We start from the raw sequence: 27758 nt of genomic DNA, 5'->3' as shown, positions 1-27758 counted from the left end.
GCTTTGCTTCTAAGCAATATGACAAATGCCAATTGTGCAACAGAAAAAGCTTCACATTAAAAATAATGCATGGAAATATAAATTGTATATGAAACCCAAATTAAGCAGTGTTACTACAGTCCTATTAAAATTACTTGATAGTTGACACCTGAAGCTTTCCCCTAAGGTGTTGCCACATTGGCTGCCATCTACTGCTCGGCTATAGGTAACACACACATATACGATGGGTCACTTCACTTCATAAATGCTGTTTATGTGTAACACAGAGAAATGTTGGAAGTGATTGCTGTGAGGTATGTCAGAAATGTGAGCTTTCAAGTGACCAATGACTGAATTGTTGCAGACGATGTGTTTTGCAGCCCTGAATTTAAAACTGTGTCCTAAGCTAACAACAACCTAGTGATGTGCAACTGTTATTCAATAAAATGGCAGTCAACTATCTGCAGTGGAACTAAAATCACAATCTCTTCATTCACAGCCATTAAAGCTAATGTCTATGAGCAAAGTCGAAACAAGAAAAAATCAGTTTCAGTGCTAAAAGCAAACTGTAATTTCTCCCTGCTACTGGTTATCTGAAACTCTCCTCACATTAGCTACATGAGCTGCTGTGTTACTAATTACTGAGCAGTGGTCTCTGGCACTTGGCTGGAGATTATGTGTGACACAGGCAGATTCCAAGTAAGAAATAACAATAGGAAGAAACGTAAGAGCAAATAAAATCACTACAATGATGAAAATGATATGGTAAAAAATTAGAAAAAAATCACATTTAAACCAATTAACTGAAAACAAATAATAATGAAATGGTTTTGATTAGATTTAGAAATAAAAAAAATTTCACTCCCTTTGACAAGATTTGAACCCATTAAGTTTCACATATGAGACTGATATGCAAACCATTACACTATACCATGACACTTTCATAAGTAGTTACGACTGTGGTGCTCCATACAAAATGTTGAAATTGCAGCTTTCAAAAAATTTGGCTTCACGCAAAGTTGTGCAAAGCTTATCTAATGTAAGCCAATCTCTGTGATTATGATAACTGTATGCATGATGCAGATTCACGTCTTGTGCGGACGGTATACAGTAGTGTTTTGTTAGTGCCATGAGTGAAACATGTACATTTCATCAGTTTGTGTGTGTGTGTGTGTGTATGTGTGTGTGTGTGTGTTTCTTTGGAGTGGTTTATTATGAGTGATGACACACAAAATAGGTGTTAGGTACATGAATCGGGATCCAGAAACATCAAGAAAGACTGCTGGAGAAGAGATTGGAAGTGAACTGAGCAATTGTTGTGGCAGTAAAGTTAAATTTTACTTTAAATCTCTGCTAAATTTAACCATAAATGTTCCAATAACAGTTCTTAAAAAAAGGATATTGGAGATGATGCTAAATTCAGATCGTGAGAAAGACAATCTTTCATATCACCTGGCATTAGACAATTGCAAACAAATACGTTCGCATTCAAATCTGCACATTTCTTCCTGTGATAAAGGAGGATTGCTTTGAGGGAAATGAGACTATTCAAGAATGATGTCAATGAAGGCACATCAAGTCAGTACGAGACAAAACCATAAAAAATGCTACCAACAATATTTGAAATCATGTGATGTCAGACCTACAATGTGGCAGTCAACAAGTAAGAAGTACAGAAGAACACTAAAAAGAGCAGCTTGTCTGAGACACAAATGAGCAGCTACAGAAAAAAAGAAAAATGTACACAAATTGTATAGAATAAATTGTCAAGCTAAGAGAAGACCATAAGCTACAAAATATAAAATATGGAAAAAATGAAAATGATTATAGTGTGAGGAGGAGAGTTTAAAGGTGGGCTATGTGACCAATTAATCAAGTACATAGTAAGGAAGGAAGATTAGATTTTAACATCCAGTTGACATTGATGTCTGTACAGAGTAGGCAGTAAAACAAACAGTGCAAGCTGCACAACAACTTACTACCCCCAAGTTTTGACTTGCCACCAGTGGAGAAAAGCACTGAAGACACTTTTGAATTCAAGCACGCACAAGTATTTCTGAACATTACACCAGTGGCAGCATATTTGTAGTTGTTTCCCCACTGCCAACCCTCTCATTTGTCCCTTCAGTTTCTTATTTTTTATTATTCTTTCACTGCCTTCATTTCATACATTCCGTTTCTCTATAGCTTTCCTGTCTTTGGTTAGTTCTCCTTTATAACTTCCTGTGCCTTTTTTAAAGCCTCTGGTGACTCACCAAGCCAACTTTTCATCCCTCCCATATTGCCGAGTCTCACTTGATCTAGGCTGGTCCTCCTCTTACTCATCATATTGCTTCCTTCGGCTGTTTCCTCAGCTTTGTTAGCCAAATAACTTTTGGTTCCACCTTTTGTTTGAGTTTAAATAAGAACAATCTACCTGTATTTGACAGTATAAATAATGCAAGGAACAAAACTCATTGTGTGATTGGTAAACAGATAAAAACAAGAGTAGAAAAAGCTTAGTGATAAATTACAAGACAGAAATGCTGGCCACTGCTTATGTTCAGCAGACAAAATGTTTGGTAATGCCAACAGACATGTATGACACTGCTTTCTGAAATATTAGTGCCATGATCACTACAGGTGGATCCATTTAATTCAGGGATATGAGTGATCTGCCTTTCCTTTTTAATCTTCCCTAACCTTTCCTAATAGTTCCAAAAGCTTGGCAGTACCAAACATTTTGACACTGAAGACAAGGACTGAGCAATAATTGTCTCAAACTTTCTTAGTTTTATAAAAGGAATTTTCCTTTCATACAATAGAAACTTAGTAACATTATCAACCTTGTTTATGTACCTCAATGCATCCACTAAACAGTGAGAGGTTACCTTCGCTTTTCCATTATTTGTATTCCACCCATGACATTTTGGTATTATATTTAACTACCTTAGCACCTGTTGCTTTGCTCTAGTAGACTGTATTCTCTGCACAACTTTTTTTTTTATGTTTTTCTTTAATCGAATTTTTATGTTGTTCATAAATTGCAACACCTTCTAAACTTTTCACACTAATGAGGACCACTAGCATGGTCTTTTCCGAATGTGCTTCTGACCAAAATGCAATTCTGGTAGCTGGAATCCAAGCTATTTTTGTTAATTGTGGTTTTTGCATTTTGTAGTGATATTTCCATAGAAACTTATTTCTTTACATCTAACCAAGATGTGAAATATCAGTTTTCATAAATTTTACTTAAAAATTTTTTAAATACAACAAAGTAATTTTTTAAAAATTTTCATCCCCTATTTCAAACTCTTATGGGTTGAATTTCCAAAAACAGTCAAACACGTATTTTACTTATAACCAAGAATTCAAATCCTAGTTTTCATAAATTTAACTTCAAAAATGCTTTAATAGTTTTTATAAAAAAAGCACCCCCTATTTTACCCCATTAGTGACTGAATTTCCAAAAAAGCTGAAAACTCATTTCTTTTTATTTCTGACTGAGAACCCAAATACCAATTTTCATAGTTCTACATTTCTACCTTAATAGTGACATATTTCCAAAAATTCTTTCATCCCCTTAAGAATGAAATTTTGAACAATCCCTTCTTAAATGATGCCTACAGTAGAAGGTCCACACCCTCTCCAAATTTCAAGTTTCTACCCTTAGTGGTTTGGGGCTGGGAGATGATGAGTCAGTCAAACACGAACCTGCTTTTTTATACATAGTAGTTAAAAATAAATTTCAGCACAATAATGTTCACTAGTTTATCATATGTTAACTACTATTAATAGAAAGTCCCGGATGGAACAACAATATGGAAAGAATAGATCGCTAATCAATGCCACCTCCATAATTATGGCGAGTCACAATCTGTTCTTCCCATATTGTTGCCATTACTAAAACACACACACACACACACACACACACACACACACACACACACAAATTCCCACATGCTGGGTATGTTAAATCTATCTTATTGTATTAGAGCAGAACCAATCTTCATTAATGTCACACTATTTCATCAGAAAACTTACCGCATCTAGCTGTTCTTTGGTGTGTGCTGCAGAAAGGCAGAAACGAATGCGACCTTCCATTAGAGGCGTGGCTGGGAATCCTACACCAACAGTTGCAATTTTCCTTGCTCTCAGAGATCGAACCACAGCTCTAAAATTTTCAACAAAACAAAGTAAATTACACAGATATACTGCAAAGCTTTGCAGATACTGTTTGAAAACTCAATGTTCACGTTATGCACTAAATATACCCAACTGTAAAACATTTGTCTAATGAAACATTTCTGTACATTTTTATAGTTTCATGGAAATTTGTGATTAGATAAAAATATGAAGTCAACAGGGCAGTATTTGGGTATGGGACACTTCCAAATTTTAAAGCTTTGTCATTGTTGGCAAGGTATAGAGTAGTACAGCAGATCAAATACTTAATGACACAATAAACACAAACAATTCAAATTTTCAGTTTCTGTACTTATAACTAAAAGCACTATTAACTTTTATATTTTTATTGAACGGCAATGTAGAGAGAAGAGCTTTATGGCAGCTGCACTGATTATTAACAGAATGTGTAATGGCATGGAAAATTATAGAAATTAATAGTATTTACTTATTACTTAACACATCTGTTAAAAAAAGGATAAAAGCAGACATGAATCTCGACTCATATAGATCAAGATACTGCATAACGAAGTTTAAAACTCCATAGTCTCTTGCCTTTACCATACACAACATTCCGTCATTTGACCACTGGGCAGAGTCTCGTATTATACGAAAATGGAATACCTACAGCCATCCTTATGCTGTTATTTATTGTGTAGCTAGCACTTTTGGCATCTAAGTGCATCGTCTTCAGGCCTTAGTTGATACTGAATGGGTTATCACGTTCCCTATATATCGATGCATCAATGGCTTACAACATGTTTACACAGACTACTTGTAACAGTCATGTTGCCTCTCCAATTATCAACTGTGAACTGATAACCCCTTCAGCATCAACTAAAGCCTGAAGATGGTGCACTGACTGCTGAAACTGGTAGCTACACAATAAATAACAACATACGGATGGCTCTAAGTGTTCCATTTTCTTACAATAGTGAACAGCTGTAGTCCCTTGGACCTTCTGGCACAAGGATGGACACACAAAGGCTCCCGTGTGGACGGCACACAGTAATAAGCATCCCTGGCGTAGATATATAACTGAAAGATTTGAAAGCAAATAAACCACGAGGTCCCGATGGCATCCCGATTCAGTTTTACGAAGAGTAATCTGTGACATTGGCCCCTTACCTAGGCTGCATTTATCATGAATCTCTCACCTAACAAAGTCCCCTGTGACTGGCAAAAAGAGCAGGCAACTCCAGTACATAACAAAGGCGCAAGAATGGATCCACAGAATTACAGACCAATATCCCTAAATTTGGTTTATTGCAGAAACTGAGAAAAAATTTTTAGTTGGTGTGATGACTGGCAGCTAGTTCTTAGTGTGGAAAAATGTACGTTAATGCGAACGAATAGGGAGAACAAACCTGTAATGTTCGAACACGGTACGGGAAACAAGAAGTGGCGCTAGGCATAGGTGATGATGGTCAAATCTTAGCTGAAACATCTTCCATGAAAGTTATCCATAAAAACATCATGCAGAATATTTAATACACATTAACAAGGATATTCCAATAAAACAGAAATGAAAATATCCCAACAATGCCTTTTAGATGTTTCCTGACTGCATGTTTGTCACCATGTCAGTTGTATAGTCAAATACTGCATCAGGCACACTGACACAGTGTATATTCCAACCCCATCTATGCTCCACAACTACCTTACGATGTGTGATGGGGATTTCTGGTATGCTGTATGCCTTTTCTCTGTTCCATTATCAAATGGTTCAAGGGAAAAAAAACTGTTGGTAAGCAAGCCCCTGTATGAGCGTCAATTTTTCCAATTTTCTTATTGCAGTTATATGTGAACAAACTCTTCTTGCATTGTACTCTATGCATTTAAATAGTAAACACCTCCTTCACACACAATTCCTGTCTTGCTCTCTGCCACTGGAGGTTGTTGAGCATCTTCATAACTGCATTTATTAAATGATCCTGTGACAAAATGTGCTGCTCTTCATTGAATTTTCCACATCTTTTCTATTAATCCAACCTGATATGGAATCCCAACTAATTAGCAAGACTCAAAAATCAGTCAAATGACTGTTTTTAAGGTACCTCTTTAGTGGATGAATTTTAGATCCTTAAAATTCTGCCTATGAATCTCAGCCTGACAACTTACTTTCCTGTGGCTATCTATATGAGATCATTTCACTTTAAGGACTCTATAAGCCTACTCCGAAGTATTTTACCATTTTAATTATTTCCAATGATTTATTGCCAACAGCGTACAGAAATGAGTCTCATAACCATTTTATACTTAACATGCTACATTTAGATACATTCGAAGTAAACTACCAACCCCTGCACCAACTATCAATCCTCTGCAAGTTTCCTGCATTTTACTACATTACTCTGGTGTTGCAGCCATCCTAAACACAACAGCATCATTGCCAAACAGACTCACATAGGTTATTTCTAACACATCATTTATATAAATGTACTGTAAACAATAATGGGCTGACAACACCCACCCAGAACACACCTGAAATTACATCTCTTTAAGATTGATATGAAGACTGATATGAAGATTTCTATCTGCAAGGAAGTCCTGAATACTATTTTGTCTAAAACTGACATGGTGAGACCATGTCTGTGTACAATTAATGTAGGTTAATTCTTACAAAGTAGAAGACAGCAACTAGTGGCTGTGTGAATTAACCTACATTAAGTCCTGAATACTTTCAGGAATCTAGTCCAATACTCAGAAGCTGCTCTTCTCTCCACTAAATGACACTGAAGAACTATATCAAATGGCTTCCAAATGTTGCCCACGGCACTCTGGATTTCAAGATGGAATAGAGTCAAGTCTGCAGAATTCATATTGATATCTATAAAGGACATTTTCATTCTCCAAGAAGTTTCTAATGCTTGAGGGTAAAACATGTTCCATAATTCTACAACAGACTGATGTCATAAATATACGCCTGTACTTGACTGTGGGAATTAGCTGACCTTTTTCCAGTCACTTGGTACCCTTAGCTGCTCCAGCTACGCAGTAGGGGAACAAATTTTTTTTGCAAAATCTCTGTAGAAACTCCCAGATATTTCATATTTCATATTGTCCAGAACCACTTCTACTTGTAAGTGATTTTAGCTGATTTTCTATTCTTCCATCACTTGTTTCAATATCTTCCATTAATGCAGTGACTGAAAGAAAGAACTGCATTACAATCTTCTACAGTGGAACAATTTTGGAAGACGAAATTCAGTACTTTATCTCTGTCGTCTTCTGTTCTGATGCCGCTATTGGAACTGAACAGACCAGTTTCATCAGAGAACTGATTTTATGTGTGATGAAAACTTATTAGAATTTTTGGTTAAATTTCTTATTTTTAAATTCACTGAATGATTCTCACATTGCTCTGCTTATGCTCATCTGCCTTCGCTCATCTTTTGTTTGTCAACTAGGGTTTCACTTCACTTAAATCTGTAATGAAGTGCTTTTTCGCTTTCGCAGCAGATTTCTAACACGGCTACTGAACCACAGTGGCTCTTTCCCTCTCTCATACCGTTGCTATGCACATAAAGATCTACAATGTATTGTACAATCCTTTTTAATTTTATTCACTTGTGCCCTACACCTTTGCTTGTACACCTTGCTTTCGGCCATTCCTGGTAAGAAAAAAATAGTGTGTTTCCATTCTTAAGAATCCTTTTAACACCCACAGTCAATGATGCTATCACAGCCTTACGATCAGTGATGCCCTCTTCATCATTAACTGGTTTAAAAAATTAGGTTTGTTAATTATTACGAGGTTTATGATGTTGCCCTCACAAGTTAGTTCTCCAACTAACTGTTCAAATTTATTTTTTATTTTATTTTTTGGAAAAAAATCACAGATGAATACCCCTCTTCGGCAACATTCTTAATTACATGGTTGCCCTGTTCTATTTCTGGCAATCCGAAGTTTCTTCCTATTACAACAGCTCGACCAGGAGACTAGTTCACTACATTCTCCAAGTTTCTTCTGAAGTGCTCTGCCACTATTGCTCTTGAAGCAGGAAGACTATAAAAGGATGTGATTACCATGTTTGAACTCATCATTCACCCTACGGAAAGATACCTCTGGGGATCACTACACTTCTTGAACTATAGCAGAAGTCAAGACATCTGCCTCTAAGATCTTGGTAACATAATCTGAACCTCTGATTCATATCTTCCTCTTTGCTCCACAACAGGATCATCATAGATTGTGTGTACGATGGTATAAACAGTGGCTCATGATTCCACCTGCTTTTGAGGCTAACTGTCTCCACCAATTCACATTTAGAATGGAAGATGGGCTTAAAACCAGGCAGCACGTGTAATTTGTGCTAACGAGAGCTACCAAAACCACCTCCAAACATTCGATGGACCTCCTATCCAACATATTGGATGCACCTGGCTTTCTTTCCCAACATGCCTGCTGTTTCCCTGACAGGTCTTCATTAGTAGCATAACATTGGAGCTCCCAGTCACAGACATACCTACCCTCTGTACTTGTCCAGTCTCGGCAGGAAAATAAGCCATTCACCCATCAGAAGAGGCAATTTGTGCACCAACTAGTACAGGGTGTATATGCAGACAAGGAAAAAAAATTCCAGGATTTCCCGATTAAAAATATGCTTCTTCTCTGTTAACTGGCAGTATACTTTCTCTCATAACTGTATAACTTATCAATCTTTTGAATGGTTATGGTTTTATACACGGGTATTGAATTTCCTGGCACTTTAGAAAACGAAACGCTGGGAAAAAACACGTTTTGGAAAGATCTTTAATTTATACCAACATGTATGCTGCATATTTTCATACTGCTAAAGTATAAATTCGAATTCCACCAAACACCACATATTACTTTCCGAAACATTGAAATCGAGTTGCGATGCGCATTTGTAAGCAGTCATAGCTCATGTCAGGTAATCTAGCCAGCCGATGACAGAGGATATTCAGAGCTTAGGACACATGATGTAGTCAGCCAACAGCAACATCACTGTTTAATAGCACGAACACACAAATAGGAAAAGTTAATGGTTTAAATGAATACACACAGAGTTGCTACAAAAGGTTTCACATATAACATTGGTCTCTAAGGTTAATACGCTGCAAGAGAACCTAAGCTTTCACATACAATATTGGTCTTTTATGTGTGTATTACACTTTAAGATATATCACACAAATGTGTCAGTAAAATTTTTAATAATGACGTCAATGTCTGATCTTCTGGGCTCAAATTCATCTAAATGGCTCGTCATCGAGTTGATTTTTAAATCAATGCTCTGTGATATAAGAAATTCATCATACATTATCGCACATAGTTCAACTTGCATAAAAGGAAATTTACTCTGAAAGAAACCCTTTTCAAACCATTATTCGCAATATTTTCTTGTGACCTGTCAGAAATAGGTTTGTTTCAGCAGTTGCCAGAGAGCGCCAGATAACAGGCGCCACCGCTCTTGCGCAGCTACGATGACATAGGAGGCCCGTATGTTTGTTAAGTGTAAAATGTTAAAAGATCTTACATTATGTCATAAAAGAAACAAGACTTCAGAGGATACTCCAAGAGCATCAGAATTTTGTGACCCATACTAAAATGTGCACATTTAAAGCGCACATTCGTATAACCAGATTCCCAGTGAAGCAGGCCTAGACCTGATATTAAAGTTTTCAATGTGGTTTTTGGGATGTAAATTTTCTTGGAGTACCAGTACTGTGTTATCTCTTGTTTGGTTCTTTATTATGGCATAATGCCATATGTGCTAGAAGATGAGAACGTGCACATGAAATGCATCAAACAGTTGAAAATAACCAATAGTGTGGAATTAAACACTTCATTTCAAATATATTGATTGCCTCAGTTGAAAAAGATTAAAAAAGGAAATTTCTTTAGCAAACTGACAAACATAACTTCAGTGTTCTGCAAGGCAATTAATATGCTTGACAGTCAGAAAAATTGAAATAAAATAAAATTTGAAACTAATAACATATTTAAGCCTTCCGTAATTAAGTGAATGTATTGTAATTCACTCGATAGCTCCCAGTCACAGAAATCCGTTTTGTTTTCATTTCACTGTGAGAGCAGTAAACTAAGAGGAAATAGCAAAATCACTAAATGTAAACATGGTCACGTGGAGATCACCCACTTCCCCACTATAACTCAAGACTGCTCTGCACATCATCAGCCCTGGATCAACAATATTTCCGAACTGGGGCAATACTAGATTGGCCCCCAGCCCCACCATCGAGCATTTGAGATAGGACGTCAAAAATTTTAAAAAATGTTCATTCTGTAGTGCACATCTTTCTGAAGGGTCTGATGCATAAAACATATGTATTCGAAGGAATGTAAGACATGTTATTTGGTCTGAAGTGTGCCAAAGGGCAGTGCCACGCATCTTCACACAGCATTCTTCTATCAAACGTTGCTGTATTTCGCTCTGTGGAATTGAAACATGTATATTTTGTAATGGATGCCATTAAACCATTTTTAGGACAGTGGAAATTAAAATTTCCTGTGGTGCCTCTCCGCTTACAGTCAGCAGGTTTGACATCCCGTCCCTCCTTTCCCTTTTTTTTAATAAAAAAAAGGGGGGGGGGGTGACTCTTCAGAAAATTTTCGCTCTTTATTCCCTATTAGCTAACAACTTGGCACTTTGTATGACAAAATGAAATATGGGATACATAAAACCAGTAAAGACAAGAGAGAAACCAGATAGTACACATTTCTTCAATCGTTAGCTCCTAGAATTTTTTGTTTCTCTAATCTTGCTACAGCTTTATATAGTGTGCTTTCCTTTCTCCAAAAGATCTATTACTTCATCAAAGTTTGTCAAACTTTTGCTACACGAAAAATCGAAATGTCGTTGAGTAATACTGAAAAAGCTGTTAATACAAATAGGTCCCAAGACTGGTATGGTTTCTCAATCTGATTACATCTATTTTGTCACTGTCTACTAGATAAGACTTAACTGGCCTTTCTAATACTGCAACAATTGTAAAACACACCAAATAAATGAGACTGTTTTGGCACAAGTAGTTATTTTTATAACACGACAGAATATAATTCATGAAGTACCAATATCAAATGCCTATTAGACCCGCTACAAGCAAAAAGCTTTACGTTAGGAAATAGTTTCACACTTCATTCATAAGCTCCAGTTTCTCAAGCATGAGACCGAAAAGTAGTAGTATGAAATTTTTATACAAATTTGGAATCGTCATATTCTTCCATAATTTGTGAGACGTCCCCATTTTTTCTCCTTCCTCATTCTAACAAACAGTCCTGTCATCACTAATTCTGTAACTATTCCTGCAAATGTCAAAGCTTATTTTTCAGTTAACCTCACTAACTCTGCCTGAATAACCGGTTAAGTTAATCCGCGATTTTTCTCGGCTAGGTGTTGTTACATGTTCGTACAACGCGTTTTCCGCGCTACTTCCAGAATACAACTTAAAGTGGCTGCTAGTGGGGGACTGTATAACTGGCCCTTACTAGTATAGCAATCTGGCCAAAAATTTTCTGTCAAAATTTCATTTTCTTGGATACATCGTGAAGATAATACGTAATCTGTCTACCTGTTATTCCTGATAATCTTATTTCCACTCTGGTAGTCTGAATCTACAGATTTCACTACTAATTACAACAATGCTAATCATACACAAAACCAATCAACCACATAATGAGACAGCGGCTGGTAATTAATCCGTTCATCTTTACTCCACTCAACTCATACAGCTCCTTTTGTCTGCAGGGAACTTTGTTTCTAAATCGAAGAAGATTCCCTTGACAGAGACATCACGTACACTATGCATGCATTCACAAATCAACTTATGATTCATTGAGAAATCAACTTAGAATGTGTTCAAAAATGGACAGGAATGTGTTTCAATGTCATATGAATAATCGATAGACCAATGTGCATTGGATGCTAGGCGCTTTGCGAAACACTGGTTTTTTTTTTCCTCAAGAAAATGAATTGGCACCTCTCACCCTCTTAGATCCGGGCCAGCTGCGCATGCCTAAGTCTGAGAGCTTGGGCGTGCGCCGGTAGATTTTTTCCCAGTAGCATCTAGCTGCTTGCTGCGACTGCTTACACATCCAACAGTCACACTTCTGGAGCCAGAAGAGTGAGAAGGTATTACTCAACTGTGCATGTGCATGATCCCACTCACAACTGCTAAAAGAAATCTAATGCGAACAATTGTGACGTCACACTCATCGGAAGCAATTTGTTATTACTAAGCACTGCATAGTCTTCCTAAAGACTTCGGCACATTTTGCTGTTGGCAGATGCTTGTATGCGCAATGTGTTTTGTTGTTGAATATGGCGTATTTCCTTTGCAATTTAAGTTTTATTTTAGTTTTTCTCTCATTCATGTTTTATTGTTGCAGTATTATTCTGCAGAAGCGAGATACAGAAATATCCTTTGTTAGAATATCAATCCTTACAAGTCAAAATTACAAAAACTTAACTGAAAACAAAAACAATGAAAAATTCCCAGAAATCTAAAAAAGTCCCAGGTTTTTCCTGGTTTTCTCCCGGATGAAAAAAATTTGTGGGTTTTCCCCGGATCTCCCAGTTGTCCCAGGTCATATATACCCTGCAGTACCTGTTACTTGGGCATAAGGAGGCAACTGTCTTGTTAGCTCCCACATTCACATTTTGTTCACATAAATGCAAACCCACCATTCACTGCCACATAACCTTGAGCAAGGATGAAAAGGGACTGCTGTTACACAGTGACATTAGGGTTTCCGCAGATTCCAGCAGCACCAAAGGTGTCACTGGCTTCACCACAGCATGTTAAACTATTGTGAACACAATCATGCCACAGGGCAGAACAAATTGTGAAAGACCTTTTTCACTAGTAGCCTGTCTCCCTTCCCATCAATAGTGCCTTCAAACTCTAAGAGATGAGAACTGATTTTGCAACACACATTTGCCCTTTCCATTCCCTTGGTCAAAATGTATGGTAGTTTCTTGCCCTTCCCCCCCCCCCCCCCTCTCTCTCTCTCTCTCTCTCTCTCTCTCTCTCTCTCTCTCTCTCTATCTATCTCTCTCTCATTATTTGCAATTTGGGCGTTCACTTCAGGAAAGGAGGGGGGGGGGGAGGGGGGGGCAGCGGCGGTGGCGGCAAGAGGGGCACTAGCCCCTCCTGGAATTTGGGGTATAGATTTTTCATAAATTTCTGGGAATGATTGTCTGTGATTATACTACACCATAGACATAGTACTGCCAAGTGTGACAGGAAATGTGGCTTTAGCAATGACTGTATAACTTGGGCTTGTTTGATTGCTGGGTGTATCAAGGTGAATTACACCCTTACCTATGCACGTTGGTAGTTTCTGTGAGGTACTGCAATTACGGTGAATGTAAAGATTTACCGATCATTGCCAAGAAGTCCCCAATATATTCTTTCCCCATATGGTGCTGCAGAAAGGGGCTATTCCTATGCTCTGCAAACCACCGTGATGTGCATGCCAGAGGTTAAGTCCCTTTGTACCAGTTATTAGGGTTTCTTCCAGTTACATTTACGAATGGAGTGTGGTAAGAATAATAAACCGAAGTCTACCACCTACTTTATCCACGACTGAACCTCTGTCATAATTCCACCTCATATACCCACAAGGTGTTATGCCTAGGTAATTGTACAAGTTGACGGATTCAAATATGGTTGATTTTAGGGAGGGGACCAAACAGCAACATCATTGGTCCCACCGGATTAGGGAAGGATGAGGAATGAAGTCGGCCATGCCCTTTCATAGGACCCATCTCAGAAATTCCTGAAGTAATTTAGGGAAATCGAGCAGACTCCAAGAGTGACTCATTGATATTATAGTGATAGGATATTACATTTTTAATATTTTGAAGTGCAAGATTTTACATTTCTGAACATTTAAAGCAAGTTGCTAATCTTTGCACCACTTTGAAATCTTGTAAATCTCTGACTGAATATTTATGAAACTCCTTTCACATAGTACTTCACCACAGGTAAATGCATCATCTCCAAAAAGGGTGACTTTACTATTAATCTTGTCTGCAAGGTCATTAGTAAACAACACAAACAGCAAGGATATAAACACACTTCCCTGGAGCACATCTGTAGTTAGTTCCACATCTGATGATGACTCTCCACCCAAGATAACATGTTTTATCCTACCTACCAAAAAGTCCTCAATCTAGTCACAAATTTCACTTCATACCCCATATGAATGCACTTTTGGCAATAAATGTAGGTGTGGTATTGAGTCAAATGTTTTTCAGAAATCAAGAAATACAGCAAATACCTGAATGCCTTGGTCCAAAGCCTTCGGCATGGCATGTGAGTAAAGTGACAAAAACGCGAGTTGACTTTCGCAAGACTGATGTTTTCGAAACCCATTCTGTTCAAAATACCTAACTATGTTGGGGCTCAGAATAGGAGCTCAGAACATGTTCTAAGATTCTACAACAAATCAATGTGAAGGATACTGGACAATAGTTTTACGGCACTTATACTACCCATCTATAAGATGATGTAACCTGTGCCTTTTCCCAAGAACTGGGCACAGTTTTTTGTTTGAGGGATCTGTGACAGATTATAGTTAGAAGAGAGGCTAACTCAGCTGCAAATTCAGTACAGAATATGTCAGGGATTCCATCAGGCCCTCGAGCTTCGTTCAACTTCAACAATGTCAGCTGTTTCTCAACATCAATGACACTAATAGTTATTTCATTACTCTTTTCATTGGTACGAGGATTAAATGGGGCAGTCCTCCAGGGTTTTCCTTTGTAAAGGGACATCTGAAAATAGAGTTAAGCATTTCAGCTTTTGCTTTGCTACCCTCAATTTCAGTTCCTGCCCCATTCATTCATTAGGAACTGAACATTAATTTTTACATATAACCACAATTTCTTTGGGTTCTGTGGAAGAACACATGACAATATTCTGCTCTGATAGTCACTGAAGGCTTCACGCATTGCTCTTTGGACGGCCAAACACGTTTCGTTCAGCATCTCTCTACATATAGCCCTACACTTGTTTTATACCTACTATGCATCAATCTCTGTTTCTTTAGAAATTTCTTTACAGTGACTGTATGCCATGGAGGTTCTCTCCCATTGTGAACTTTTTTACTGTGTACATATCTGTCCAGCGTATGGTCAACTATTTTTTTGAACTTGACCCAGAGTTCCTATACATGCTCCTGCCTTGTGCTGAGAAGTTTCAAGTTCCTCACTGAGACATGCCACCTACTGATTTTTATCTAGTTCACTGAATATATGTAACTTTCTGCTTGTTTTAGCTGTCCTGTGTGTTCTGGCATAACCACAAGCACCGGAACGAAGAGGAAGAACGCAAGACAAGAGAAGGCAGTGCGGTGACGTCAGCCAATAGCCTGCTAACGAGGACCGCACCACGACAGGAGCAACCTCTGCAAGAACTGAATACAAGCTCCGCTGCTGCCAGCCTCGGTCGGACATTAGTGAAAAGCATTTGCGGAGTATTAGCGCAGCCTAGCAGAGAGTGCTATGAGAACAGTTAGTAGTGATCCACAAACTGGGTGATAGACTTGCTTGAACATAGCATACATCACAGGGCTCTGATTTATATTGCCTGTCGCCCACTGCTTGCGACACTTGTTCTACAGCCAAGGTTAAGTATTGTCAATCTACTTTATAGAAATAAAACTACTAATATTTGCTTGAATTATTGTGTAGCATTCCGACAATGCAGCATCCTTTAGGCACCCTATATGAGACGAGTGGGCAAGACCCAACACTTTGTACTTTGATAACCACTGTTTAAGAATTCCTAAGTGTTATGGGTGGTATCAAAGTTGTATAACCACTTTTAAAGTTTATATCCAGTTTTTCTACATACTACTGACACTGTCATTTCTTCTGGCTGTTTTGTTAAAAACCAACACGGCTTTCTTAAGTTTTTAGTCTTATCTTTATAGTTTAGATCTTTAATTTTCAGTGTCAAAGTAACATTATTGGTATACAAACAAAACCATCTTTTGTGAATACTTCTAGCTATATTATCTAACTAATTTGATGTGCTGGATTTAATCATGTGGGGGATGTAATTTCATGTTGTAAAATCATAAAAGGTGGAACCTACGTTCATCCTGATGATTCAAAAATATGTTTCCCTTTAGATATTAAAGTAACCTACCTTCAAAAAAAATCTTAAGAAGTTAAACTATTAATGTTTGACACAAAACATTTAGTATATTTTCTGACAAGTTTAGTTCTTGAGCTATGGTATATTTCCAGACTCATGAAAGCAGTTGTATAGTGATTAACAAGTTCTGAATCTTGCCCCCTCTTCGAAAATTTTCTGCGCACACCTATGGGCATGGTCACTATGGCGGAGATGACAATGACAACGAAAACACAGCAGGCAGCTGCAAGCAAAAACAAACAAGAAATATGAATAAATGATTGGTAAGGATTTGTTGGGGAAGGGAGGGGGGCTGTTAACAAGTCTCTCACTCATCTCAGAGGCCAGCCAGCCTACACTTTTATTCTGTGTTTTCGCAAAAGCAGAAGCGACACACAGATCACTGATCCCTTCTGGTATTGTGATAGTTGTATCCAATCCATGATGAATCAGGATTAATCTCTTTTGCTCATTTCAAAATAAGGAAAGAAAAAAAATGAGCAATGGACAACACAAAGCATTTGGTAACGGCTACTGCGCAACTGCTTGCTGAGGTTTGACAATGTTGTAAACAAAACAGGTCAAAGCCATACTCCCATCAATATCTTATGCAACAATAGTTCAAAACACAGCTCACCTAAAACTGCCACACCAGAGTGTCCACAATTTTGCATAATACCAACTTTAGCTAACAGACAAATTTAAGCGTTTCTGTATTTAGTCCAACAGTTGAGTCCTACTTTGCCATATGCGGTATTTATCTTAGAGACTATTCAATCGTCCACAGTCTGATGTGGAACCCAAATGTAACTTACAACCACAATGACATGTCACTGTGTTCGTGCATAGGTGTGCTCTTTATTTTGCGAAGATGTTCTTACACGCATTCTCCTTCAAAACTGGCCTTCGCCAGATATTCTGCAATACCAGTGACCAAAGCCAGTTTCCTTTTTGAACTTTATATGCATAAAATAAAGCTATTTCAAATTATCTTTTATAAGGTAATTCATATTGCTCCAATTCTCTTTGAAAGAGTGTTTACTGCATCAATTTGCATTTTTGCATTTTGAGGCAGAATTCACATCTATATTTGCATTTATCATGAAGGCAAATTTTTCTGGAACCTACCAGTACTCTAATAAGCTTGAAATTTTATACAGCCTGTCAGAACAATAGCTACTTGCTGTAGAACATTGAGTTCTATACTTTTTGGAGATAGTCTAAATTATCTAAAAGATAAATTTTATAACTTCCCATTAAAAAACAATAACCTCCAAGACATCTTCATAAATACACCAAAAGCTGGTTTAAAACAAGCACTTTGTTGTTAAATCATGAATTAAACAATACTGTGTTCATAACAGTGTGAAAGTTACCTAAATGTTCTCAATTTTCAGCCAGTTGCCTTTCTTATTTTCATTTGTTATACTGTTTGACGGAGTGGAAGGCTGATTTAGTCCAGCATCTAAGCGAAGTATGACTCTTCAGATTCATTAATAATTAATTATGAAATTGAGTGTGAATTGTACTGTGTAACTGAGCAGTGAATTGTATATATGCCTACCGTAAAGCAGCCATTTAAGGATTATAAAAGCCAGATCTTCACTTTTGTCCTTAAGACAAGTACGGATGAGATCATTTTCAACTTATATACTTTTTGGAAAAGACTAAGACTAGAAAGTGACTGAAGTAAATTTAGAGTTGAGGATTGGTCAAGGAGCAAAATTACCATGTTGCTGATCAGCAACAGGAATGACTGCACATTCTGCGAGCATGAGATATTTTTGTGTGTGTGTGTGTGTGTGTGTGTGTGTGTGTGTGTGTGTGTGTGTATCTCGGGAAGTCTTAGTTCAGATCTACTAGCATCAGGACCTATGCTTAGGTGTTCTAGCGATGTTGAGGAAATGACTTTTCGTGAATTTTTTCTTCTGATGGGCCTTCCCCCCCCCCCCCCCCCCCCCCTCTCTCTCGCTCTCTCTCAGCGTGATGTGCAGTCAACAGTTGGGAAATTTCTTGAATAATGGTGAACTGTAGTATTTGAGCAAGGATACTGAACTGATAATCACTGTGTGAACTTTCTTACTGTTTACTGACTGGTGAATGTTACGGTTTTCAGACAGCATGTCGCGATTTCTAAGTACACATCAATCAGCCGGACCATTATAACGACTGATCTACTATAGAATAAACCCATCCAGGTGATAGCAGCACCACCTGACGAGAAATGACTGCTAGTCAAACACACACACACACACACACACACACTGCATGTAGTATCAATGAGCGTGCCATCTGCGTGTAGAATGAGGAAGGCGCGTGGTTATCTGAGTTTGACCAAGGGCAGATTGTGGTGGTCTGGAGGCTCAGCACAAGCATTTCAGAAACTGCATGACTTCTTGGGTGTTTGAAGAGTGCTGTGGTGTCTCCAACACGTGGTGAAACCAAGGTGGAACCACATCTACACATTGTGGGGGTTGGGCGGTCACCTGTCATTACAGACATCTGATGTATGGCGGGCAGACAGAACAGATGGCAAACTGTGGCATAACTAACACCAGATTTTAATGCTGGGCAGACCACAAGTGGGTCTGAACGCATAGTGCACCGAACACTCCTAACGCCTTTGCAGCCGACAACACATGCATGTGCCAATGTTGACAACAAAACATTGGCAACTACAGCTGAAATGGGCACAATGACCATTGGCACTGGATTCTGGTACCGTGACAGAGAGTTGCATGGTCTGATGAATCCTGATACTTTCTTCAGTGAGCCAATGGGAGGGCGCAAATCCATTGTCTCCCAGAGGAACAGCTCCGTGATATCTGTTCTGCAGGACAGAGACAAGCTGGCAGCGGCTCCATTATGGTTGGAGAATCTTCACGTGTGCATCCATAGGTCCAGTGGAGTTCACGCAAGGCATCATGATGGCCACGGATTATCGTACACTGGTTGTAGACCACGAACACCCATTCATGACAGTCATGTTTCCCAACGCCAGAGGCACTTTTTGACAAGATAATGCACCATATCACAAGGCCAGGAGTGTGACTGAGTAGTTCAAAGAACACAGTGGTGAGTTTCAATTGACATACTGCCTCCCCCTGCCATGAACTCTAGGATGTGAATGGACATGGCATCAGAGCTCATTGCCCCCCCCCCCCCCTCCCCGCCTCCTCCACCTTGGAATTTATGGAAATTAGGTGACTTGTGTGTATAGATGTAGTGCCAATTCCCTCTAACGGCGTACCAAGGCATTACTGCTTCCTTGCCACAACACACCATCGCTGTTCCATGTGCCAAAGGTGGACATAAGAGCTGTTACACAGGTGGTCATAATGTATTAGCTCATCAGTGTATGTTTTTATGTCAAGAACTGTGTGCTAGTTCAGACTTGGTGGCAACCATTAAAATGCATAGACACTAGGAGAGAACTTTTCAGATCTGTTACAATGAACCCTCTTTGCAGCAGGAGATTAAACATTTTCTGCACCCTAATGACGCATTGTGCAGCTTGTCTTTTTAAATAGTTTTTCCAGGCTGAACAATGCATCACTTCAGGGCAGGCTGTGATTCTAAGCAGCTCACAAAGAAAATTCAAATAAAAAACATGGCCCCATGCAGCCACATAATGGTTAAAGTTCGGTGAATCATACAACCACAGCATGCTGGGCAATGCATCAAGCACATCCTGTAGCCTCCCTCTTGTGCTTTTTACCTTGTACTGTACAGTGTGCTGTAACTCAAGAATGAACATAGTTATGCTCAAATGAAAGATGACTTTATTTTTCTACTATTTCTGTCTGTGAGATACAACACATGATCCCCTTTTGATTTGAAAATTGTAAGTTGTATGTACAACGGTGACTTAAAAAAACAAAACAAAAAACAAAAAAAAACACGCACACCTCATTGTTAACACAGTTTCACAGGTCGCCAATGCCCCTCTTGTACTTTATTTTTTGTGTTTATTCACCCACTTTTATTTTATAAGGGACTTAAAAAGCTTTGGACCACTTTGTACTACAGTGCTTTTGGCCACAGCCTTCACCAGTAAAAGGGAGAGACAAACTATTCATACACACAACAAGCCAGCCTCAAGCGCACATCATGTTCACATGACTGCTAACTGTTGGCAGTCAAGTGTGCACAGGGTGTGCTTACTTGTATGTACAAAGGCATTTTGAAAAGTAAAGATACAACGGCTTGCAGTCCTTAAATAGACCATTTATTTAGAAAACATCGGTTACATCTTATTAACTGTATTATTTAAATAAAACAGAAAGAAACTTCCACATGGGAAAAATATATTAAAAATAAAGATTCCAAGACTTACCAAGCGGGAAAGCGCCGGCAGACAGGCACATGAACAAAACACACAAACACACACACAGAATTACAAGCTTTCGCAACTGGCAGTTGCTTCGTCAGGAAGGAAGGAAGGAGAGGGAAAAAATGAAAGGGTGTGGGTTTTAAGGGAGAGGGTAAGGAGTCATTCCAATCCCGGGAGCGGAAAGACTTCCCTTAGGGGAAAAAAAGGACAGGTGTACACTCGCGCACACACACACACACATGTCTGTGTATGTGCGGATGGATATGTGTGTGTGTGTGTGTGCGCGCGAGTGTACACCTGTCCTTTTTTTCCCCTAAGGGAAGTCTTTCCGCTCCCGGGATTGGAATGACTCCTTACCCTCTCCCTTAAAACCCACACCCTTTCATTTTTTCCCTCTCCTTCCTTCCTTCCTGACGAAGCAACTGCCAGTTGCGAAAGCTTGTAATTCTGTGTGTGTGTTTGTGTGTTTTGTTCATGTGCCTGTCTGCCGGCGCTTTCCCGCTTGGTAAGTCTTGGAATCTTTATTTTTAATATATAACTGTATTATTTGTTATTTTTTGACATAATCACCCCCGTATCCAAACATTTGTTAAGTCAGTGCACAAGCTTTTGTATCCCACAGTCATAAAAGGTTGCCGCCTGTTGTTGGAACCACATTCCAACTTCATCTTTGATCTCTTCATCGCCGTGGAATGATTTTCCACCAAGATGTGACTTCAGGTAATGGAAGACATGGAAGTCGGTGGGTGCGACGTCCGGACTGTATAGCGGATGGTCCAATACATCCCATTTGAATTGTTTGAGTAGTGCTTTGGTTACGAGGCTGTGTAAGGCCGAGCGTTGTCATGAAGCTAGCGGACTCCACTTATCAGCATTCCCCTGTGTTTGTTTTGAATTGCCCCTCAAAGACGTTTCAAAGTCTGGCAATATGCAGCAGCATTAATTGTCATTCCAGGAGGCATAAATTCCAACAGAAGAATGTCTTGTCTGTCCCAAAAAACAGAAGCCATGATTTTATTTGCTGAAATCGACGTTTTGCATTTCTTGGCTTTTGGTGCATTCTAATGGTGCCATTGCATTGATTGTTGCTTGGATTCAGGTGCATGGTGATAAACCTACGTCTCGTCACCTGTCGCAATGTGGTCAAGGAACTCATCACCTGTTTCAGCATAGAGTGTGAGGAAGCAGAGTGCAAAGCCCATCCTTTTCCTTTTGTGTTCTTCCGTTAACAGTTTTGGAACCCAGCGCGCACACAATTTCCTGTACCCTGACTTGACAGTCACAGCATCATAAAGAGTTGTCATTGACACGTCCAGTATGATCTGAAGCAATTCTTTCAATGTGAGACGTCTATTCGAACGAATTGCTTCCTCTGTTCTCCGAAGAAGGGCATCAGAGATCACAGATGGCCGACCTGTTCTTTGTTCATCATGAACATCGGTCCTACCTTCAGAGAAATGACAACACCATTTCGTTACATTTTGTTGATCCATAATGTTCCCATAAACAGAAACAATTTCTTTGTGAATATCTGCTGGTCGCTGACCTTTTGCTTGAAGAAAACGTATGACGGAGCGCACTTCGCATTTGGCGGGATTCTGAATCGGCGCAGCCATTTTAAACACGATCTACTTCCACCAGAAGCAACATTCAACTGCCAATTGCTCGTGAGGAGAAAGCTAACAGTTCAAGGTTAATAGCAGTGTTGCCAACTTGCTCACCAAAACTCTTCCTCTGGCGTACAATGTATCTTTACTTTCCGAAATACCCTCGTATGAATGGTGTGGTCTCTTATACTGATGAAGGCTGTGGCTGAAAGCTTTATGTAAGAGTCTTTTAATTGTGCCTGTCTGCAACTTAAAATGTGTTCCTTATGGTAAGTAGCAATGTGTCTTGTCCTACATGGTTGCTTGTCATGTTTGTGTTTTGACACCAATAGTGAGCTCTAAAGTATCTTCACCATACCTAACCTAACATGAAATCAATTCAAGGCACCCCAAAGCACACACTACAGACTTATGAGGCACAATGACAGTACTGGCTGCAGCATCACATGGTACATTGCTGCTTGCCACTGCACCTCACCCCACACCACACCTTCTTACACACCTCTCTATAAGAAAGTCATTATGCAACAAACACAGTTCTAGAGCTCCAACTGTGAAACCAATTATGACAACATGTGAATATTTCAACCTTGACTTCAATATACCTGCTTCTTCCTCTGAATTCAACTACTATCCTCAAAAATGATTACAACATTTACGTAAAGTGAACTATTCCGGGTTTTTTATAAAAAACATTTATTGCTATTTTATTGAAACATTTGATTCAACTACAACAAGATGTGGTCACTGGCACCAAATGTGAATAAAGTCCAATAAAATGAGTTTGTACATACTGCATTTTACAAGAAAAATCATCTGAAAATAATTTTAAATGCAAGGAAGTGAAATATAACAAATACTGAATCTCATTAATGTAGATACAAAAGAGACTGGACTACCGTCAAACATCCCTTGAACAATTCCAGCTATTGACTGTTGACAAGCAAGCACATCTAAGTGAGATTTCTGGTCGGTATGCCAAGAAAATCTTTTGCAAATGCTATATTTCTTTCTAATTTTGAAGAGGCCTGTGGGTTTACAAATGAAATAATCAATAGTGCTGAATCTATCATTTAGGGTTGCCTTCAACAATAATTTTCTCAATTTCACCAAGACAGTCAATATGTCGATGACATTCTGTAGTAGACCTCAGATCTCAACCTCCTTTTTCAGTTTCATCATCTTTTAGAGGTCAGTTGTTCTTAGACTTGTCCTCTATTTACTGACATTTCTGATATTTCACCAAGCAAAGCTCAATACAGGTATCACACTGGTTTGTTGACAGCAGAATATTTTAAATCAAAGTGAATGCTCACAACTTTCCGCTATCAAGCTAACTTTAAAATATTTTTCATATGCTCTTTTCCTTCATATTCTCTTTTTTTCCATTGTCTCCTCACTCCCAAGACAGGAAGCTTCTAACAAAACACTTCTTTATAATATGACAAGGACTGCTCAATTATTATATCATGAACAACATAAATTTACAATAGTTTTAAGTAGGGACAGTGTTGTTTAGCTTTGCTTACCCAATTTTTGAGAACATGTACACCAGTAACGGGACAACGGGAGAATCTTCATTACCATAAATAATAACTCCCATTTGTTTTAATCTACGACGAAAATATCTCGTGTTATTTGCCAGCTGCTTAACGCGTCTCATTCCTGAAACCAGACAGACAAGCATGTTTTTAAAATATCTTGTAACTGAAATCTGTGTAGCGAGACATCTTATATAACAAAGATAAGACCATTTTTCAATTGCATTTACAGTTCCCCGTCAAATAATTATGAATTTACTGCAATAATTAATGCTTAAAATCATTTCTTGTCTGCCCCATGTTCCACAACAGTAAAGTGTGTAGCGGAATAAAAATTGTAAACACACATGTTTCAATTCACACCTCAGCTCATTGCTATTCCCCTTGTAATAAGGGGAGTAGCAATGAACTGAGGAATTACTTTGAACTGTTATCGAGGAGGGAGAAGTACTAGGGTAACATACATATTTCTCTCGATATATGACTAACTCAAGTTGGTAAACACTGACTAGAATAATTAATGGTCCTATGACACTTCGCAAAATTAATAACTTCTCACACATTTTTTGAGGCTTCATGCCTTGACCGAGTAATGATGTTATTGATAGGCAACTTTCATGTGGGAATATTTAAAAAGAAAGAGCAACTCATGCCAATAAGGGCAGAGAGGACATCACTACCTGACATAAGTGGCTAGCTGCTTTAAACAAACTACTGGAAGGTATTTCAACCACAAATCCCTTATGCAAATTGACAAATGAAAATCAGTGCTGGATGAATGGAAAAACTAACAGATATTTGTCACTGCCACTATTATTAGTCATCTATTAATAACTTCTACGAGTACACAACTTTGATACTGATGGGCAGAAAAAGAACAAATTTGGGCCAAAGATTACACACATGTACATACGTTTGATTACAATGATTAAGTTTTCCTTTCCGTTCCCAACCTACAGGAAGCCAAGGTAGTTCACTTAACGCCTGGAGAGAGAGAGAGAGAGAGAGAGAGAGAGAGAGAGAGAGAGAGAGAGAGAGAAAAGAAGAAGAAGAAGAAGAAGAAAGAAAAAAAGTGGGTTGTAATGTGTTTTACAATGTTTACTCATGGTCACCATCCTTGGCATCAGCGATTTCTTCAGATTCAGCGTTTTGGGCTGTTTCAACTCAGAATTTCTTGTGGCATCTTGTTAAGGGAAACCTAATATTTTTCTTTTCTGTTGGGTTATATAGTACTGTAACTTTATTCATCCTATTATTAGAAATGTATTTGACATGGTCTTTTCAGTTCAGTTATATTGTTCAGTTACAGCTGTAATGGGTTCAACAGTTAGTTCTTGCCTTATACCAGTGTTTCATATATGGCTCGGTAATGAATATCCTACTACGATGTGGAGTAACTTCGTCACTGATAAGTTTGATTCATTGTAATTCAGATGTTCGTGTCCAGCATTTGCAACCACACAGCAGCAATTATGTTGTTAAGTTTATTTAAGGTTTCTTTCCATAAATTATATTTTATGGAACACATTTTGACATACAAACCAGCCAGCAGCAGGCTGCCACAGAGTCTATGTTGTGTCAATCACAACACAAGATAAACAACACGACCTCTCTGATAGATTTGTTCAGCAATCTGCACAATTTGGCAACACTGTAGGCTACTGTAGTTCCAACAGGAAGCCATTCTTTTGTTCAAAGTGTTATGCTACATCTACATCCAAGGACTAGTAGTAACAACATGTCATCTAAATGTAACATCTTGTGGTCGAAACTGCTCACTGTGTATTCAACTGTTGAGTAATACACTGTGACACAAATTTATCTTTCTTCACATTGTTAAATCAACAGAAATTGTTGCAGAGTTCTGCCCACATCACCAGCCTCTCACCGTCTACTTGTTAGTGGGCTTTTCCTGTTGCCTTGGAAATCGGATACCACAGTAAATGTGCGTATTATACATGGGGAAACATTCAACATTTCGTTATTCCTGATTAACTGGTCATGTGCATCTGTATCAAATAAAGATAAAAAACCTCTTGTGAGTGAACGAACAACATTAAAAGTAGCTTACCGAATAACAGAAGAAGGTCGAGAATCAAAATTCTGGCTATTTGCAGAGAAAAAAGGCAAATACTTTAGTGATACACGTCGGTAATCCAACAAGGTCTGAACAAACAACTAGCCTTTCCTTAGATCATGTGACAAGCATTGAGTAAATGTAAGTTTCATTTAGCTCTCTGTCTTTGCTCTGATGGTAGATAATGTAGTACAGTTCACAACATGAAATAAAAACCAGTTGAAATTTAAGTGCAGAATGACCTTGCCAGGGTTGAAAAATTAAGTTTACGATCCCGACGTAATATACGTGTGATGGACTGTTCAGATTACTTCACCAGTGTGAAAAGAGAATATTACAACAATGTGGCAGGATCAACCATCACCGATTCTTCAGAGCGAGTGAAGAATCACGAGGTGCCAAATATAGTCTCAACTCCACTAGCATTATGAAGAACTTCATGGGCAGCTCACAATGTCATCACTGCTAACCACTGCTTGCTCCAATGAGCCCTCAATGGAGCTTCGCAACCAGACGACAATCTAGTGGGGCAGCTTCAAATCGACTGTAGAGTACACCACTGAAAAATGTAGACGAGTTGCAGACTTACCCTATTCAGCTTGAGATGAAAATTTAATTTAACAAAATTAAAAATGAGTGCAAAAGGATCTTGTCCAAAATGTCAATAAATAGTAAACTATTATGTAATGCTGACCTCAGTAGGCTGCATCTACGTCTGGTCTTGGGTCATACACAACTATAATGTCAGGAGTACCACCAAAATGTAGAGATATCATGGATAATAGAACAATAACTGATAACACAGTGTAATAAATCAGAATGTGTATTCATAAGGAAAAATTGAATGTATGATTACAGAAGCAAAAACTAAACAGAGGAAATAGGCAAATGTGCAGTTGTGCACTTTCACATGTTTTACACCTTCAGATTTACGACAGCTGATGCATACTGACAAGCTTGTTCATTTTGTCTGTGATTTATCCCATCTTGTTTGATACTGAGATCATGAACAAAATATAGAATGTTGTCACTGGCAGTTGCTTTGAAGCTGTTCAGAGTGTCTTTTGTTTTATTAGTGATGTAAGCTGGTATTCACGAAGCAGACAACTATGACTACTTCTACCACGGCACCAGGAGACATATGACATTGGGGGGGGGGGGGGGGGGGGGGGGGGGGGGCAGTGAAGATTTGTCACTTACTTGTGACTTAGTTACTAAATTAAAGTAGTACTGAAAGCAGACAAGATACAGACTTCCAGTAAAATTGGAACCGATTTTGAAAGCACCTATTGCTTTAGAAAGTTTGCACTTAAAGGCTGTGTGGACAAGGCATTACTGCCATTTTTATTGTCAAACAGTTTTTACTAGTTGCAAACCAAGAAACAGAACTTGCCCGTGAAAGAGCCTATGCTTTTAGAATCGACGGTCTTAGAACTTCAGTGCTACACCGTGGAGAAAATTTCCTTGACATGTTAAGGTAATGAAGAGAAGCAGAGATTTGATGAGAGAGTACACGTATTGGTATTAATCCCAATTTGTGTAATAAGGGTTCTGTTTGCAGTAGATAAAGTTTTCCAAAAGTTAATTCACTTCCAACATTGCAAATAGTTAATATTTGCCTCCAAACTGATGTAAAATACTTAAGAATATATTTTCTTAGTAAAAAAGGTACAAAATATTTTTTTTGAACAGTGACTGGTTTACTATTAAGGCTATGAACTATGCCCGTACAATTTTCGTAATGATGTTAGCTGGATGCTTCAACAGCCAAATCTGCACAAATTTCATTATTGTCCCATTTTTTTTGTTTATGAAATCTCATTGCAGAACTACACCTGCACCACTACAGATTCCGTTCGTTCCGTGAGAGCAAGTAAAGTATATTTCTAGACTACAGGTGACCAAAGAAATTTTGCACAGTCGCTACT

General features: G+C 38.5%; 1 protein-coding gene across 1 annotated transcript in view; it reads right to left on the bottom strand.

The window, feature by feature from the left end:
- The window catches only part of LOC126278061 (serine palmitoyltransferase 2-like), a 108070-nt gene that overhangs the window by 5329 nt on the left and 74983 nt on the right, over window positions 1-27758 (bottom strand). Inside the window, exons 10-11 of the mRNA XM_049977882.1 lie at window positions 23742-23877; window positions 4003-4132 (exon numbers count right to left, since the gene is read on the bottom strand). Of these exons, the coding sequence (XP_049833839.1) occupies window positions 4003-4132; window positions 23742-23877 (266 nt within the window). The remainder of the gene's footprint in view (window positions 1-4002; window positions 4133-23741; window positions 23878-27758) is intronic.

This window comes from Schistocerca gregaria, chromosome 6 (assembly GCF_023897955.1).
Source record: "Schistocerca gregaria isolate iqSchGreg1 chromosome 6, iqSchGreg1.2, whole genome shotgun sequence".
Taxonomy (NCBI): Eukaryota; Metazoa; Arthropoda; class Insecta; order Orthoptera; family Acrididae; genus Schistocerca; species Schistocerca gregaria.
The sequence above is the reverse complement of the archived record's forward strand: the minus strand, read 5'-3'. Positions and strand labels throughout refer to the sequence as shown.